Below are 19,335 nucleotides of genomic sequence, written 5' to 3' on the forward strand. Positions count from 1 at the left end.
GTATATGTGTGTGTGTGTGTGTGTGTGTGTGTCTCCTGTGTTCGTTCTCGAATTGAAACGCACTTTAGGCTTTGTCTACGATTCAATTAACCCAATTGACTGAAGTTAGAAGGGGTAGTTTTCTCTCTGTCCTTCTCTTTCTGTCAGAATACAAGCAATACGAGCGTCAATATTTGTCACCGAGCTAAATAGTAGTAACGAAAAGAGAAGAGAGAGAGAGAGAGAGAGAGAGAGAGAGAGAGAGAAATAGCTCTGGATTGCGGACGCGAACGCACGTACGCACACATACACTGGGATAGAGTTACAAGTGGTCCGTTTTAGGCGCACGAATTCGTGAGAATCGGCCGAGGTGATGACCCCGCCCGTCGATCGGTTAGTAATTAAATCAATCCCTATAGAGAAATCCACACCTTCGCGAGACAATGTATGTGCTGAAGCGTGAAAGAGAGAGAGAGAGAGAGTCGTATGATGAGACTCGCGTGGGTGTCGAACAATATACGTTACTGGTATATGGTAACATTTTACCCGTCGTTATTGTTGTTCCTATTTTTGTTGTTTACATTGCGTTGCGTTGCGTTGGGTTGGGCTGGGTTGAGTTGAGTTGGGTTGGGTTGGATTGGGTTGCGTTATTACTTAGCACTTGGACATTTGACCTATCGAGGAAAAAAGTGTATTTTCATTGACCAGTCGAAACTCTTTACTGTAGTAAAACTTTATCACGGATAAACTTTGCCGGAATAAGAAGCGTTAAAGACGGGAAAGGTCATTTCTCTAAGGATCTACTTTTCTTCGATTCGGTAAGAAAGAGAGCAGTTAACGTTGCTAGGATAAATGTCAAGAATTTTTCTAACCACGGAACGATGTCTGTTAAATCGAAAGTAAGCGATCATTTCGAAGCTTCCCTGATAAGAAAAGATATCTACGTACTTATACACATACATACGTCAAGGCCATTGTCAAATAAAAGAAGGAAAGAGAGAGAGAGAGAGAGAGAGAGAGACACATTTCTCGTTTGTTCGAAGCAAAGCTTCGATCTTTTAATACTCTTTTCTCTCCCGGTCTACGTAAAATTAGTCCGAACACACGTCCGTTTGTTTGCGGATAAAAAGAAACAGATTGCCAAAGAAAGGAATGTCCTCGCTCTCTCTTTTTTCTTTTTTCTTCCGATGGATCCTTTCTCGAACGAGTATCATAAATCAGATATCGAGGATTAGGTTCTTTGAAGCGTGACGAGTCGATCGTAAGTACGTATTTTATCCCCGGAACCTATTTGCTCGTTTTCACGCTCTTTTGGCTTTCCGGTAAATACGAGTGTCGCTATAGCTCGTAGATCGTAACATGGTAGATGTAATTAAATAAGCATTTTTATCACGTTCACGCGACCAAACGCGTTAGAATTTCCATTTTACTCGTAGTCATTTGAGCCGATGTTATTACGATGCTCGCAGTCTATTCAGATGGAAAAAATAATTATTCTTACGTTAAAGAAAATTCTTAGCGAGCAGAAATATACGGTACGGTCGGATAAGCGAGCTTATACGTTATATACGCGTGTAAGCGCCTCGTAGAATTCTGCAATTTCGTTTCCTTCCGAAACTAGAGGAAGGAAGTACTCGTCTATATGTATATCTACGTTAGGACACATAAGCGCGTATCAACCACTTGTAGAGCTACTCTCGAATAAGAAAACGTCGACGTTGCAGCACACGCTTTCCTGTATCTTTACCTACGCTATATTCGTTCTCGATTAAGCTCAAACCTGGAATTGGATTCGTCTCGATTAACGTTCTTTACGTTATATAGCTTCCTTTTTCCGTCTTTTCTTTCTAATATAGTATTAGTCCGTGTCTTGTTTTTATGAAGATAAATAGGACGTATCGTGTCTTTTCATTTTATTCGAATCCTACGTGGATGGACGAAGGAAGATGCTTTGATTTCGTGCTTCGTCATTTTCTCTCTTTCTCTCTCTCTCTCTCTCTCTCTCTCTCTCGTTTTACTTGCTTTTCCTTTTCTTTTCCTTTCTCTTCTTCTTTCTTTATTCATAGGGCGGGTCATTTTTATTATACGTCATACCCAAGAGACTCTATGGGTTTGTCAATTATGATTCTAATTTTGTGCCAAGGAAAAAAGAAGGGAGAAAGATCGGCCGATGTTTCGTAATATAACAAACGTTCTTTCTGCTTTTTTTTTCTACGTCCCTCGTGCGAGCTACTCGCTCATCTCATTGTTCCCTTCCTTCTTTTTTTCTTTTCCCTACCTTCCTTCTTCTTCCTTCCTTGTTTCTTTTCCTTTTTTTCTTCCCCTCCCTTTCAAACCTTCTCAGACCTCTTTTTCTCTGCTCTAGTTCTTCCTACATGCTTTATCGGTAGTATATGTAATAATTTGTGGACCGTATTAAACGGACTTATTCGCTTTAGGATATCTTTATTGCTGAAACTAAGTTTAGGATAAATCGAATGGACCATAAGAGTCGACAGGTCTTATTAGTCGTTCCCTTAAACGAGTTAAGGCTCGAAAAAAATAAAATTTGTATATCGTAGTATGGGAGCAAATGGACCTGCGTTGGCCATTTAAATCGTCGGCCAAACTCAAAAACATAATCGGGCAGATGGCACGCGTCCTATATGTGAAAATCTTTGAGGTCGTATCTCCCGGTTCCAAGTTTCTCTCCGCAGACATTTCAAAGTTAATAATGCCTTGTTAAGTACTTGGCCTTGTTCGCTGCACTTTAACTTATGCATACTGTGTACGGCTAGGGTGCGCAATATGCGATAGTATACGATAGGAGGTACCTTGCGATACCAACCTCGGAAGTGTGTATATATTTTAAAGCACTTGCCATGAATTTGTCCGTTTTAATACTTCCGCTTATTAGGTTCGCCCCAAATTTTATCGTCCGTGACGACAATCCATGAGGACGGCTTTCTCGATCGGACGAGAAAATTACGAACGAGTACTTTGAACGCTCCGACTTCCAATTTAGAGTCCGACCGATCTGTGTATATCCGTCAGATACGTGAATGTAGGTAGATCATGAGAAAGAAAGAGAGAGAGAGAGAGAGAGAGAGAGAGAGAGAGAGAGAGGGTTCGATTAATTTCAATTTAGTTAAGTAGAAACTCATCGAAGCGCGCTAAGTATTGAGATCGATCTATGGAGTAGCTATCGAAATAACTAACGAAATGGTTCAATCTATGAAATTATTCAATCAACTAATTTCCACAGTTTCTCTGCAAATTAGTGTATTTTCCTCTTCGCTCTATCTATCTTTTTATTCCCCTTCTCTCTCTCTCTCTCTCTCTCTCTCTCTCTCATGCTTTTTTCTCCGTTGATATTTGACTGTAAAAAGTTTGCTCATCGATGGAGTAGGCTCTAATTTACGAATCAAAGTGAAGAAGCTTCAAAAGATATAGATATACACACACACACACACACACACAGACACATATATATATATATATATATGCTCGGTACGCTTGCCCTGCACTCGAGAGAACGTCAAAGGACAGAGTAGTGGTTATGGCGGAAGTTTAGTTTAGCAGACTCGTCGGTATAGTATCGGAGGCTTGACCGAACAACGAATAAACTCGCGATACTCTCTCTCTCTCTCTCTCGCTCTCGTTCTAACGTAGCACTCCACTCGGATGATTGGCCTTTTAACAGCTCTTAAGATTTCGAATCCTTCACGTAATCGGACTCGCGTATTAAACACTTTCCAAAGACATTCGTAACATTCGCAAAGTAATTTTCTAAACGGATCTATTTACCTCGAATTATTTTATTTCATTACGCGTTAATTAGAAATCAAAGAGAAAGATCCGGATATATCGAAATAAACAACATAATGATCAATAAGCAAAATGAATTTTTTTGGCATAAACGTTATTTAATTCGTCCAATTCCAAGAAATATTTATTGTGGTTATTGGATGAAATTCATTCATAAGCGATACGATTATTCGAACAAAAGGGCGAAAGAGAAACATTTTGTAATCTTATGTTAGTCGAACGTTTAATCGTCCAATTAGTCGTCCAAAAACCATATACATCCCGTAATATTTCCAATTGTCATTTAATTTATTTGCCAAGCGTCGAAATTAAGGATCAAAACGATGTGCAATAACAAGAGCTGGTGATGATGATGATGATGATGATAATGGTAACGACGATGATAACGATGCCATTGTGGTCAATCGCCGTTCATCGCATTCGCGATTCTAAGTCATTTTATAGAATCGATTTGCGGAGAAAGTATTGCAAATATTATATTCGCAAAGGTATTTTTAATCGTATAATTAATGTTATTTCATTTACGATCTATCTTTTCGTGATTTTTGATAAATATATTAGAAAAAATGTGTTTATTCTTTCGAACATATTTCAATTTCTTTTGATAGTAGATGATTTGAAACTGTTCATTACTACTTGGAATCGTTGTTCTTTAATGATAGGAAAAATCATATCTCTCTTTTACTTATTTAAGTCATAATAATAACAACAACAACAACAATATTAATAATAATACTGATAATAATAATAATAATAACAATAGAAAGAACATAGAATGACTGGTTCAAAAAAGGAGAAATAGAGAGAGAGAGAGAGAGAGAGAGAGGGAGAGGGAGAGGGAAAGAGAGATTGGTAAGAGAAAGAGGTATAACGTGGGTAGAAACGAACGGTAGCATAGCGTCGCTCATCGGATCGCGCGAGTCTCGTATACACGCTCGAGAGAGAGAGAGAGAGAGAGAAAGCTGCGTGCGTTTCGTGTGTCTCTTTTCGCGTGTGGGTGCGCGTTGTTCGACGTTACCGGGAAGAGGATGAGGCGATGGATGAAGTGGACGAGGAGGCAGAGGAGGATGGAGGAGGAGGAGGAGGAGGAGATGATGCTGGCGGAGGATGTGAATTCCTGGCGCGCATGCGGCTGCAGTCTGTACGGGACGCCCGGATCTCTCAGTGCGCTCGTCACTCGCACCGAGACCGGAACTATTCTCTTTTGGCGAGTTAGACTCGTGACTTTTCTCTCACGGGACCCACGTCGGCACCTGATTCTCTCTCATTCCACTGTACCTACGCATACACACATCTCTCTCTCTCTCTTTCTCTCTCTCTCTCTCTCTCTCTCTCTCTCTCTGTCTCTTTCTCTCTCTTTATTACTTTCTCTTACTCGCTCTTATACTCTTTCTCTCTCTCACTCTTTCCTTCTCTTCTTCCCTTTCCCATTTATTTTTCGCTCTTTTTTCCACCCTCCAAAACTCTACCACGCAAGTATCTACATGATTCATCGCGGATAGTCGCGCGCGCGCGAGAGAGGGAAAGAGAGAGAGAGAGAGAGAGAGAGAGAGAGAGAGAGAAAGAGGATGATCTTTCACCTCTTTCCATCGTTGCCCATCTTTTAAAGTGTACTCTCCTTTGGCATTTTATTCATCTTCGAGCTCGTCATTGGTGAACCTGGAATGTCACGTTGCGCTACTGCGAGCACAGGTGCGTCTTCAATTCGTCCTTATCGATTTCGATCGATCGATCTCCTTTCCTATCTCGATAAGATTCTTTTTTACAAATCGTTTGAATCTTCCTTCCTTTCTTTTATCTCTTCTTTCTTATTCCATCCTAGACGTTGTCTCGTTTCTCGTTGTCGAAAGAGAAAAAAAAGAAAGCTTAATTTTGATTTTTATTTCCGTTTCTCGACATTGTTCCTTTTACAAGTCATTTAGTTGGGCGAAAAAATAGTTGCGTCTTTCTATGGGAAATGACGCGGATTTCGTCTCGAAAAGAATCCAAAGGATCCGACGATCGGTCGTCGGAAAAGGAATGGTATTGGGGGGAGAGAGGGGGGCCGGAGGGGACGGGGGCAGAAGAAGAGACGTGGGGGTGGTGGTAAGCTGTACGGGTGGTGAAACGAGGAGAGTAAACGTACGGGGGTGTTGCTGAAAGATTAATGAAGCGAAACGCAAGCGCGTCGCCGTCGTTCATTCGACAGAAGGGACATTAACGAGGAACGCAGAATCGCGATAAAATCTTATGGCTCGAACCGGTCCGTTTCTCTTATTCAAGATCATAAATTATTCTTTAAAGACGCCGGCACGGAATTAACGAATTAAAGAAAGAAATACGAGAAAGAAGGTAGTATGGATCTAACGAATCTTTGAAACTTTTCGTTATGAATGATTCGCGATGAACGATTAATAATCTATTAATAATTTCAGATGACTTATTATCCGGAAATTATTTCATCGATTTCTTCAGATCGTAATTGAATTGGCGAATATCCGTAGGTGGAAGAAGATTGAAAAGAGTTGTGGGACATTGATGGAAAAAGGAGGGAAAGGAAGTTGAAAGTTTCTTTTTTTCGAAAAGTTCGTTTTTCTTTCTTTCTTGTTCAAATAAAAAAACGTTCCCCTTTCTCTCTTTCGCTCACTCTTTCACCTCTATCTCATATAAGCTTAAGACTTTGGCACTATGTCGGCTTCGAACGACTTACGGATCCATAAAACTTGCTCCTCGAAACTTGAAGCTCTTCCACGGCGAATGAAAAAAAGGAGCTTCCGGGAGAAAACGTGGGCTTTCCTGTATTTTCAAAGTGAAAATATAATTTTCATCGATAAATTTATTCAACTTGTACGATTTCGGACTTGTCGCTTTTCCAATAATAACGAACATAATTTTTGGACAAAGATACGCAAAGAGATCTTTAACGGAGAAGGAAAAGAAGGAAAAAGAGCAAAAGAGAGAGAGAGAGAGAGAGAGATGGGTGGGGGGGGGGGGGGGGAAGTAGAAAACGCTTACCGTTTATTGTCATCGACATTCGTAAGCTTTCAAAAAGAGTTTCCGGCTTCTTTTGAAATTTTCTATTTGTCGTCGTCATCGTCATCGTCGTCGTCGGCATCGGCGTCGGCGTCATCGTTCTCGTCATTTCGTGCTCGGAGTTATCGAGTATTCTCCTTTTCCGTCTCCATTTAATAAAACGACGACGTTCCTTTAAGAAGATTCGACTTTGTCGTTCGTTGAATTCACTCGGTAAACATGCCAAAGCCGCGATAAAGGTGTGAATGAGAAAAATCGAAAGTGTCCGGAAGTAGATGATCGATGGAAATTTGTAAATCCAACATGAAAGATTCTCCTTTCTCGATCGTCAAGAGTTCAGCGAAGATCGAGGATAGAGTAGGAGTCAAAGTTTTCTTAAAAATTGTGAACGCTTGATGATGTATCGTTTCGATTAATAAGCGATACATATATAAATCGAAAATGCCGAAGAGCATTAATAAATTATTCCGAGTAGAAAATGCCGGAGCGTAGGCCGCCATTCTATCCTAAATGGCCAAATAGTTTTCGATGATGCGTGTCATGTTTTTGGTTAAAACCATCGTACGTTGTGTATCGATTTACTCGAATATCGACCTACATACGTAGTTGTATACGTATATATCGTGCGATATCGATACCTTTCCAATATGGCTTAAAATTCTCATTGAATGTTCGTCCAGGCCGGCGCGCCCGTATCATATCATTACAAGTCCATACGGAATCAGATTGGGTGCTTTCAATGATCGGTTGCCTTTTGTCGTCGAAAGAGAAAGAGAAAGAGATAGATAGACAGATAGATAAAGAAAGAAATGGAGGAAGGAAGAGAGAAAGAAAAGGACTAAAGAAAGAGAAAGCTTGGTCTATTGATAGAAATAATTCCAAAAGGACTCTTAGCTAGCTTCCTTCCCGAAGGTCTTCACAATGGAATTTCTTTCTTAGCGTAGAGAACGAAAGAGAAGAAAAGAAAACGAACAACTTATTTTTCGTATCGAGAGTTCGGTTCGCGATTGTTAAATATATATCTTTTTGTACGCATACGCAGAAAGAAGAGGCATAAGTGAAAATTCCTTCTCCCGAGTTTCGATCGTTTTAAGATCTTTATGTTTTAACAGTCGAAAAGACAATCGTCCCTTTCTCGACGGAATAACGGGGGAAAAAAAAAAAAAAAAAAACAAAAACATTGAATTATATAGTATCGAATAATAAAGCATTACTGCTAATGTTGTTTTTCAGTTAGATTTATTATTTTTCAAAACGGTGGAAACGACGGCAGAGAATCATTAATTATCGCGAAGAAAGAAAGGGCGAAGGTTCACGGTAGGAATATACGAGTACTGCGATCGACGTTAACTAACCAAAACTTTATTCGTTTATAATCGATCGAGGTAGATATGAATCCATATTACCAACGGTTCCCCTTTTTTCCGGGCTGTTCTTCGTATTTCTTTGTCTTAGACGAACTACCAACCAACTAATATTCCGTCCTTCGTCGTCTTTACTTTTTCGTAAAAGCTTGCCACGAGAAAGTTTATCTTTGAAATTCAATATAATCTGTCGCGACAAGAAGTTACTTCTACGCCGATTTTCCATATCCCTTGTCCGCGTACTCGACTTATACGCTTACTTTACGCGCAAATAAAGTAGACCTATCACTTACGTATGGGTTTTTTTCTTGTTTCTTCCCTTTCGTTTCGACTAACGTAACGAAGCAAAATTCCATGGTGCACAGTTTAATGTATAATTTGAATGGTCGAATTACCGCGAAAGTTGCGCTATTGGGCGTGCAATGTAAGATAGAACAGGGTGAAATAGTTCGTAAGCGAAATACTATATCCTTTATACACAGATCATGTGGAAATTTTCGTAAAAGGTGGATCTATGTATATGAAGGTACGTCGTGTATACGTAATCATGGCTCTTCGAAGAGACGTAGTACAAGGATAAATAGCGATAAATAGGTCTTTAGTTGGATATTCAAACTAGGGTCTGTTCGTGCGAATCCCTTTGATTTGACCGATGTAAAGAAAAATTAAAGCTATCTCGTTGGTTTTCTCGGGCCACGTGTCGACCCTAGATCGATTACCGCACGTTATGATACTCTTTGGTTTTACTTCGACGTTTATATTAAAAGTTTTTCAGTAAAGCGCGCACCGTATATAACGCGGAGGAACACGTCGCGTATAAAATCTCTCTTTCCACTAACTGACTTCACAGCCTTTACCAGCGTGGCTTTTCACTTTACGTGCAAGTTTCTAATTTCCTGCGGTATGCGTCGTTTACGGTTGCATTGTGAAATTGTATTTTGCGTATGAAAAAACCACCGCTTGCCTCCCAAAGGTACACTTTATAATATCGCCACTTCGATTCTTTTTTACGCTTATTCCTTCTTTTTTTTCTTTTCTTCTTTCATTCCTTCCTTCCTTCCTTCCTTCCTTCCTTTTCCTTTCTTTTCCTTCCTTTTTTTCCAGGACGATTCAGTATACTTCTTTTAAAACGTCTCTCTTTGGGATTTTAAAAGAGTTCGTTTAGTTCGAGAGAGAGAGAGAGAGAGGCTAGGGAGTTGAAATAAGAAAGCGCATATTTCTACTTTTATCGACGATTTAAAGAGAAAGAAATATATCGGTGGCTAATTGCGAGTCTTAAAACGTATTTTATGCTTGGAATAAATCGAGAAACAATTAGAGTAACGAACGAAACGAACCGAACGTTCTTGGAAATGTATATATACCTATGTGCATTCATATACATACTTCGAAATAACTTTTTTCATGAAATTCAGATTCTCTTTTCTGTCGTTGATTAAAGGGAGAGAGAAGAAAAATCGATAATATAATATAATATGTATATATTACCGAACTCGTTTTCGTTTAAATCGAACTTACCATTTTGTTCGAGCGTGACCGTTAGGCGAAGAGAATCGATATCATCGAAAAAGAAAGGCCTTTTCTCGATGCTCGAAAGCTCCTCCTAAGAAAAGTCGAAGAAAAGTTTAGAGAAATCGCTTTCGGTCTTATTATGTGAGTTTACTGAGAGTTCTTCCATGGTACATACTCTACCTGGTAGACCACGCAAAATGGCTGGGCTATATATTTCCTCTTTGGATGAAGATAAGCGGGGAAAAGGTTGCAGTTGCGATTTGCCATTTTATATTTTTTTTTTCTCTCCTTACTTCTCTTTCCTTATACAATATTTTTCTTTAAACGGAATTGTGTAACTTTTCTGCAAAGCGAAACTTCTGTATCGGAGTTCTCTAATTTTCTATTCTTACGTTAACGGTGCAGTGAATAATTGTAATTGTATTTTTTCCCGAACTGTGACATTTTCTATTCAACCGGGATACTTCTATTCGAAAGGAAAATATTTTATATTCAATATGTATGTATGTATCTATGTATGTATCTATGTATGTATGTATGTATGTATGTATGTATGTATGTGTAGACATATACGTTGGATAAAAAAAAATATCGTAGGAAAAATAAATCGTAAATGGAATTTACTTGTTTCAGGTGATCTTTGGATCGAGAGGAACGATCGAGAGTTTGTCATAGAGGGTCGACGAGCTTGCACACGGGCTGGAAATGCGCTTCGTACATTTCGAGAGGATCTCTTAGGAGGGAAGAGAGACCGAGTTGAGGATCGGTCGAAATAATGCGAGCGAAGCGCATCAGAAAGGAAATCCGCTTCAGATTGCTCAGGTACCGAGAGTGCGTCGAGTGTCGAAAGAACTCCTGTCCCATCAACGAGAGACGCCTGAAGGAGAGGGAAGAAGGGACGAACGAGGAAGAGGAGGAAGAGAGATTGAAAAAGGAAAAAAATATATATACCCGTGCTTCTTTTTCTCCTCTTGTTTTTTTTTCTTTTTCCTTTTCTTTTTACTTTCTCAACTGGCTGTGATTTTGACTCATAGAAATTGTCGTCTAGCCGTGAACGTGTTCCACGCGTAGAGCCTTTTTTGCAAAGGCTGATTAAAAAAAAGATAAGAGGAAAGAGAGAGCGAGAGAGAGCGAGAGAGAGAGCGGGAGAGAGAGAGAGAGAGAGAGAGAGAGAGAAAGAGATAAATCATCAACGGAAGAGAAAGAGGCGAAAAACAAGCGGGGAGAATTAGGTAAAACATTCTTTCGAAATATTATTATACAGAGCCTTAAGTTATTTTTTCATTTTAAAGTCCAATCAGGTAGAATCAAACGAAAGAAGATTAATCGTTGAATTTATTTCCTTATCAAATATACATTTAATTTCCGAGCTTTCATCTTTATTTACATTCTCTACTTGGCATCACATAAAAAATTTAACTTATTCAGATTCGAAAAGTCCACCTCTCTCTTTCCTATCCATGGATCCTTCGGGAGAGGAAGGAGGAGCTCGAGGCGGGTTAGCTCGAAGGTAACAGGACGATCGGTTGAACGATTCTTGAAAACGAGGAAGAACACTGGAGAAGGAGGAGGTCATGTCCGTTCGCGTGGAAGTTCGACTGATGCGAAAATAAGAAAACAGAAAGAGAAAAGAAGAAGAAAAAAAGGAAAAGGAATAAAGAAACTAGAAGACTTCGACTAGAGTTGTCGTCGATGTTGTCGTAGACGTTCGAGGACGAAAAAAGTAGAAGAAGAAGAAGAAGAAAAAGGAAATAGGAGGTGCTTACTGTAACAGAGGCTAACCTTCTTATTGCTACGTCGTCCGATTCTTCTTAAGGCCGAGTTCATCTTTTGTTGAAAATAGAAAGAGTAAGCGAGACAGACAGACAGACAGAGAGAGAGAGAGAGAGAGAGAGAGAGAGAGAGAGAGAACGCATCCACCTTCTTCTCTTCTCGCTCTCTCTCCTCGAGTATACCGAATTCGATTTGAGCTGCGAAAAGCTCGAAAGCTTTCGTGATAGAACGTGACTCTACTTGCTTGTTCGAGGTTGATGCTGAGAGAGAGAGAGAGAGAGAGAGAGAGAGAGAGAGAGAGAGAGAGAAAGAGAGAGGATTAGTTCTCTTCTAGAGTCTACAAGATACCGAGAAGGTGGAAGATAAAGGAAGAAAAGAAAAGTGAAAAAAAAAAGCAGGATTGAAAAGCGAAGCTGGAAAATATCGACTAGAGTGGACCTATAGGGAGATAAAAATCAATAAAAAAAAGGAAAAACGATCGATAAAGTGGAACCTTGTCGTTCTCGCGAGGGACTCTTTTTTTTTCTCTCCCTCTCCTTTCGAATTTTCTCTATGTGAGAAATCCCAAAAGTAGAAAATGTCGAAAGGTTTCGTTGCGTGGGCAAAAATTTGTTAGATTTTGCCTATTCAAGGACGAAGAAGAATAAAAAGGGGGGAAAAAAAGAGGAAGAAATAAAGAGGATTTAGGATGATTCTAGAAGGACGATGATGACGATCATGATGATGATGATGATGATGATGACAACGACGACGATGACGACGATGACGACGATGGTGATGGCGATGATGATGACGATGATGGATCGGGCGGCATCAGCGACTAGAAAGCGAGATTTTTCCGGGGAAAATAATTTCCGATGAAATCTTTCTGATCCCTAAAGGTCTCAGGAAGATCTTTCGTATTCCCAAAAACAGAATATCAAACGTCGAACGTACGACCAATACGCTCGATTGTTCTTTCTCTTTTTTTCTTCGAATACGCGTTCAAGGAAGTAAGGCTCGTGTTATTTTTTAAGCCCACGCGAGATTCGAATTAAGAAGGGAAGTGATTTTTCTTGTGAAAAGTGCTAAAGTGTACGTTCTTAATTAATCGAACGGGAAGCAGTGGAACCCTTAACAACGAGGACAATTAATATTTATTTAGTGAACGATACGCGTGTTGCGTCTACGTCGAAATAAATTCGAAGAAATGAAAAAATAAGGATTTGTCTTCTTTAAGGAAGAAGGATTTCGTCGAAGCACTTGGCTTCTTCTGTTTTCTTCTTCTTCCTTATTCCGTGCGAACGACTTGGGAGGATCGACTCGGACAAATAGACGTGTTCTCGCTGAGAGTTATCCGTTGTATTGGGGAGAGAAAGAGAGAGAGAGAGAAAAAGTCTTCGATCCGGAGAAGTAAGCAATGGAGCGTTTTTTTGCGAGAGCACGTTAGAGCGAACGAGAAAGAGAGAAGAAGAGAGAAAATATCATTTTCTCGAGAATGGAGTTTCATGGTGGCGTCGGTAGGGTATCCATAAATCCCTCGTATCATCGTCGTCATCGTCATCTTCTTGGATTCGCGAAAAAAGAAGATTCTGATCGCGAGGTGGCCGAGTCAAATTAAGATGCGAGAATTGAACGCCAGTGCATGCACTGCTTTGTACGAGGGCGTCGAGTGGTCCGGCCCATGGATCCTATTCACCCTGATCACTCTGGCTATCGTCAACGTGATGGTCGTGCTCGGTAACGTCCTCGTTATACTCGCCGTCTATTACACGAGCAAGCTCAGAAACGTGACGAACATGTTCATTGTCAGTCTTGCTGTGGCTGATCTCTTGGTCGGACTCGCTGTTCTTCCATTCAGTGCCACTTGGGAAGTCTTCAAGGTAAGTTCTGCTATTATCTACCAATACTAAATTGTCATTCATTGTTCGTTCGATTCATCGGATACATCGATTTCATTCTATACGATTCGAAGAGCCGATCCATCGTGTATCAGTGCTCGGAATATCGATATTAGGGTAGAAGCGTAATTTGAAACAGGTGGTTGCCGAAGTCCCGCCTACGTGTGCGCGCACACACTAACGCTTTCACATCTGTTGGAGTATAGTACGAGTTAGAGAGAGAGAGAGAGAGAGAGAGAGAGAGAGAGAGAGAGAGTTTGACCATCGCATAAAGGCTATACATCGTTACGTACACGATACGGCATTATGCAGGAACGCTTAGCTGCAAAACGAACCGTGGAAGGGCCCTTCGGCTGTCGCGTTCGAATTTCTCCCATATGTACGTATGTATGTACGTTACGTACGTACATAGATGGTACGCGTGGCTATTCGCCCTCAGCAACCACACGTACACATATTCGAGATCGATCTAGTCGTACCATTAATGCGTTACTGCTCGTCCTCGCCTTGTTCTAACCGCACGCTTCGCAGATAACAAGATCGAGATCGAACGAGCATCGTGATAAGCTCGTAGGTGAGCCTCTTGATACACTCTCTCTCTCTCTCTCTCTCTCTCTCTCTCTTATTCTCTCTCTTTCTTTCTCGTACTCGCATTCGCTCTATCGATCGTTTGAAAGTGTGAGCACGTGCGTATTAAGTCGCCTCCGGACTAAGATAACGAGCTTAGAAACTGGTCTTCCATTAATCCTTTGACGATTTCTAAGGCGGTACCTCGTCCCTTCGAATAGAATTATACGATATCGCGATAAGTCTCGATAAATAAGTTAATTGCGGATAACCTTGATCATTCTCAAAAAGTTCCCTCTATTTTCAATAGAAGGTAGGGAAATGATACGTTCGTGTCAATGTCTCGATTAATAATTTTATTAATTTGTTAGAAGAAGAATAAAATAATTGGTATCCTCGCGCGCTACTATTTAATGATCGATCGTATTCTCCGGAGTTTAGTCAGCGATAAACTGACTGGGTTAAAGTAAAACGAAACTGAACGCGTTCAATCGTGTTCACTTACTCTTATGGTATTCGATATTCTGTCGTTCCGCACGAGCGTGTACATTCTAAACGAGGAAATACGCATTCGCGAGAACGAGCAATGTTCTCCGTTTATTTCGATGGGATATCTCTCACACGTTTATATGACAATAATCGTTTTGTTCGTGTGAAACTTCGCTTCACTCTTTCTCTTTTTTTCTCTCTCCCTCTCTCTCTCTCTCTCTCTCTCTCTCTCTCTCTCTCTCCCTCCCTGCCTACCTCCCTCCTTCTCTCTTCTTCTCTCTGTTTTTTCCTTTTTTTTTCTTTTTCCAAAGGTCTGGATATTCGGTGATCTATGGTGTTCGGTTTGGCTAGCCGTCGACGTTTGGATGTGCACCGCGTCGATACTGAACCTTTGTGCAATCAGTCTCGACAGATATCTGGCGGTGACCAGACCCGTCAGTTATCCCCAGGCAAGTAATCACCAGCACATCGTTCGAACGCTTGGAATATCTCAAATAGTCGTTTATTAGATGATACACTCGATCTCTCTCTCTCTCTCTCTCTGTGTGTGTCTCTGGCATTTAAAGTGGATTTGTATTTTATTCCAAAGAATTTGATAAAAATAAAAGGATCCCGGTCAATTCGTGTATTCGAAGTAACTTGATAAGTAAATAAGAAAAGAAAAATTTCGAGTAATAACATTGTATATATTGATCGATCATTTTTTCGATTCAGTTAATGTCTCCGAAACGAGCAAGGCTTCTGGTCGCCACAGTCTGGATTCTGAGCTTCGTCATCTGTTTTCCACCCCTGGTCGGTTGGAAAGATAAACGGGTATGTGACAGGAAGGAAAGAAAAAAGAAAACAAACAAAATTTAATTTACCATTATCTTGAAAAATGTCTATCTGGCTATCTATATATTTGTATATTTATCGTTTCAGTCTCATCCTACGCACAACGTGACGTTTACGCAGAACGGCCCCTTCAACACTACCACCATTATAGTGCCAGTGAAACCGTGTCCGTGGATCTGCGAGTTGACCAATGACGCCGGATATGTCGTTTACAGGCGAGTCTCTCTCGGATATATTTATTATCCTTCCGCTTTTCCGCGAGGAAAAATTGCCCGCCCAAATTATTCATTATTCGTCCTCCCTCTCACTCGGCATCGGCTTATTTAATCCTTCGGCGTATACGTCAACCTGAAATTCATGAGTATTCATATTTGAAAACCCGTCGCTTACTACCTCATACCGATCGACCTAAAGTGTTACGAACTATTTTTATTAATAATCCTTTACGACTATTTATCTCCGAGGATCTATATCTTCGAAGCGAGACAAGATCGAGAAAAAGAGAAGAGTAAGAATCGAGGAATAGTCCCATTTAACTCTTCTATTTTTCTCTCAAAGTTCGTTCTGTGATTTTTTCTTTTCTTTTCTTTTCTTTTCTTTTCTTTTTCTCTCTCTCCTTTTTTCTTCCTTTTCTCTTTTTGACAGATTTTTCGAATCGTCATTTTACAGCGCTCTAGGCTCCTTCTACATACCGATGTTAGTAATGCTCTTTTTCTATTGGAGAATCTACAATGCAGCCGTTTCCACAACGAAAGCCATCAATCAGGGCTTTCGTACCACCAAGGGTTCCAAAATGTTTGGATCCAGGTAAAAATAAAATAAATAAAGAAATGAACAAAATGTTTAACAAATGTTTCCTCGGTAGATAGGAGAGAGAATCAATAGTCATTAAAGAGGAACCTTGACATTTGTTTATTGTAGATTCGACGAACAGAGATTAACACTGAGGATACATCGAGGACGCGGAAGCGTTCACAACGGTAGTAACAACGGTAGTCCAAGAAGCCCGGATTATTCCACTCGCAGTTCCGTCAGAAAGGAAAAGATCAAGATCTCGGTATCGTATCCGAGTACAGAAACATTAAACACAAAGTGCAACACTCTCGAGAGGACTCCTTCGAGGTGTTCTCAAGTTTCCGTGCATTATAGTAACGGACAAACGCAGACTCAGCTCTGTCCGAGTTCTAGGAGTACGCATTTGAAGGTAAGCATTGCGTGCTTGATCCTTGTTTGAACATGAAATAAACGTTAACGAACCAAAAACCGATTTTCTTCTACACTTTGTGTAAAGAAAAGGAGAAGAATAATAGATGTAATAATCGTTAAAATAGAAAGTTATATCTAAGGAAATAATATTTAAGTGCGATACGTATACGTCTATGGATAATATTTTCAATGTAATATAGTGGGCGTAGTACTTTTATTTATTACGAAAATCCCTTCGTTGGATGTATAAACGAAGGCGAGCAAAAAAAGTCAGGACGAAGTAATACGCTCTTTGACCTTTGCGATAGGTCGGCGGTATAAACAGAGTAGGCAGTATGAGGAGACCCAGCAGAAGGAGTAGCTGCGAGAGTCAGTTGACGGGTGACGAGGTAACGCTTCGAGAACTAGCTCAGGGCCAAGAGGAGAAGCCTAGGATGATGAAGATGGGTAAACGAAATATAAAGGCACAGGTATCTACACGTAGCTTCTTTAATGTTGTAATTACTTGGAAAAGTACTAGTATAATGTATATTAGTCATTATACAGAGTTATTTATTTTTGCTCGCTTATTTGTTTTTTAATTAATACGAGATGCGGCGGTCGTCGGGAACGTGTTGGGTTTGAAAAAAAAAGAAAGAAAAAAAAGAAAAAAAAAAGAAAAAGAAAGAGAAAAAGAAAACAAAACATTAAGAATAATCGTAGAGTCTAATGTATGTTTTTATTGAAGCACGAAAAATGTGAGGTTGAAAAAAGCGAAAAGGAAAGACGTCTGTCACAGGTGAAGAGATTTCGAATGGAGACAAAAGCGGCAAAGACCTTGGGTATCATAGTCGGTGGCTTCATACTCTGCTGGCTGCCATTCTTCACGATGTATCTCCTACGTGCGTTCTGCCCGAATTGCATCCACCCAACCGTCTTCAGCGTACTATTTTGGCTAGGATATTGCAACTCCGCGATAAATCCTTGCATCTACGCGCTCTTCAGCAAGGACTTTCGCTCGGCCTTCAAGCGAATAATCTGCAGGTGTTTCTGCAAACGGCGAGCCAACACGTTACGGCGCGGTAGCGACGGCAGCCAATTGGCGATGAGGTGGGAGGAACAAAGTTACAAGGCGCGTTTTATTAAAGAGTTGATATCACGCACCCTCGACGTTGAAATCGTGCCCCTACGACATCTCTAACCTCGTCGGCTTCCTTAAAATTACAGCCGTATATATTAAGCCATATGCTCGAAGCTCCAATATTCTTTCAAAATTTCGAACGGAGAAGTGAACAACAATTTGTGACCACAGTCGTCTCTCTCTCTCTCTCTCTCTCTCTCTCTCTCTCTATCCTTTTTTCACCCCCACCCCTCTCTTTCTCTTTCTCCATGGTTCTATAAAGAAGCGCATACATACACGAGAAACACGGTCCAAAATGCTAAAAATTGTAAGAGAGAAAAAAAACGCATATCGATGAGTGTACGTATGTGTTTCTCTCTCTCTCTTTCTCGCTCTCTCGCTCTCTCTCTCTCTCTCTCTCCTTCTCCGGTCGATTCTCTCGACTCTCATCGAATAATCTCCACACTCGAAGACGGATTGTGAAAAATGATTTCTCTCTAATCGAGCACGTTCTTTTATTTCGATCCCGCAGAAGCGAGAGAAGTCCAAGTTATACAATGCGTGTGCAGCAGCAGGGCGTTTCCATGGACGACTCCGACCAGGATCCCGGATCAGAACCGACTGTACATTCGACGAGCGAGTCCAGATGACTCTAGCCAGTCGGAGCTGGTGCGCACCGCGTCACCTTTGACCGCAGAACTTCGACGATCAGGATACATTCGTCCTATAGAGCCTGAGACCCTTCTCTTTCTCTTTCTCTCTCTCTCTCTCTCTCTCTCTCTCTCTCTCTCTATCTCTCTTTCTCTCTCTTTCTTTCTATCTCTATCGCTATCATTATTTCTCAATTTTTCTTTCATTCTGTCTTTCTCTCTCTCTCTCTCTCTCTCTCTTTGTCCCAAAAAATGGATTCGTTTAAACGGAAATTTAAACGATGCGAAGACAACGACGATTGTGGATAAGATAGCAACAGAAATAATGCGATAATAATCGACTATTGAATACAACGCGCGCGCATACGAGTAATTGCACGAGAGGGTTGAATATCACGAGAAAGAGGGAGAGAAGAAGTAGTAGAAGGAGAAGGAGTTGGAGGAGACGGGGAAGTGGTGTCCTAAAACACGCGTTTACTTTAGATGTCGTAAGTATTATTATAAATGATTATTATATCGTCATCGTAAGTTCTCGAATCGTAAAGAAGGAGGCATTCTATGGAGACATTGATAGGTATATTAACCGCACATACACGTGTTGTACATATCACAAAAGATTTCGTGTATACACGGTGAGATAATGTTAAGTAAGATTAAGTCAAAAGTCGACAGTCGTTAACCTTCTCTACGTCTAAATGGTGTTCGTTGAATCGTGCAAATCGTGTGTTCTCCTCCAGCCGATATATATATATATACATGCATACGTACATACATACATACATACATACATGCATACACGCATCATGCATACATGCATACATACAAAACTTACCTTTTCTTTTCTTTTTCTTTTCTCGTCCAAAACGTTGGAACGTTTTTCGCATCGATAGATATTTCTTTCTTGCGAAGAAAAAGCGAAAGAAAGAAGGAAGAATAAAAGAAAGTCCTCACGCTTAAGAGCAAAATACACTTGCAATTCCTTTCGACCGATTGCGTATTATGCAAAGGGAAAAGAAAAGCAGGTAGAAAAGTTAGCAGCGAATATAATATGCGCGATTAATGTATTATGTGATATACCGTATGAATAACGTTACGAACGATTGCAAGTAAACAATGTGAATACGTGCGAATAAAGTTCCGAGTCCATTGATCTTTTACCATTA

The 19,335-nt window shown here is 40.4% G+C and overlaps 1 protein-coding gene across 13 annotated transcripts in view; it reads left to right on the forward strand.

The window, feature by feature from the left end:
• Positions 1-19,335, forward strand: part of LOC124946961 (octopamine receptor Oamb) — a 52,381-nt gene extending 33,046 nt beyond the window's left edge. For 5 of the 13 annotated variants that reach the window (XM_047488441.1, XM_047488443.1, XM_047488446.1 and 2 more), the window contains 10 exons: positions 10,308-10,906; positions 11,103-13,309; positions 14,695-14,832; positions 15,098-15,196; positions 15,305-15,432; positions 15,887-16,024; positions 16,139-16,421; positions 16,732-16,893; positions 17,151-17,534; positions 18,055-19,335. In XM_047488441.1, the coding sequence (XP_047344397.1) occupies positions 13,049-13,309; positions 14,695-14,832; positions 15,098-15,196; positions 15,305-15,432; positions 15,887-16,024; positions 16,139-16,421; positions 16,732-16,893; positions 17,151-17,534; positions 18,055-18,213 (1,752 nt within the window). In that variant the 5' untranslated portion in view covers positions 10,308-10,906; positions 11,103-13,048 and the 3' untranslated portion in view covers positions 18,214-19,335. Of the gene's footprint in view, positions 1-5,001; positions 5,061-5,395; positions 5,479-6,328; positions 6,351-10,154; positions 10,178-10,307; positions 10,907-11,102; positions 13,310-14,694; positions 14,833-15,097; positions 15,197-15,304; positions 15,433-15,886; positions 16,025-16,138; positions 16,422-16,731; positions 16,894-17,014; positions 17,103-17,150; positions 17,535-18,054 lie in introns of those variants that run through there. The other 8 variants (XM_047488444.1, XM_047488448.1, XM_047488445.1 and 5 more) reach the window with 8 other exon arrangements.

Source organism: Vespa velutina, chromosome 2, assembly GCF_912470025.1.
Source record: "Vespa velutina chromosome 2, iVesVel2.1, whole genome shotgun sequence".
In the NCBI taxonomy this organism is placed as follows: domain Eukaryota; kingdom Metazoa; phylum Arthropoda; class Insecta; order Hymenoptera; family Vespidae; genus Vespa; species Vespa velutina.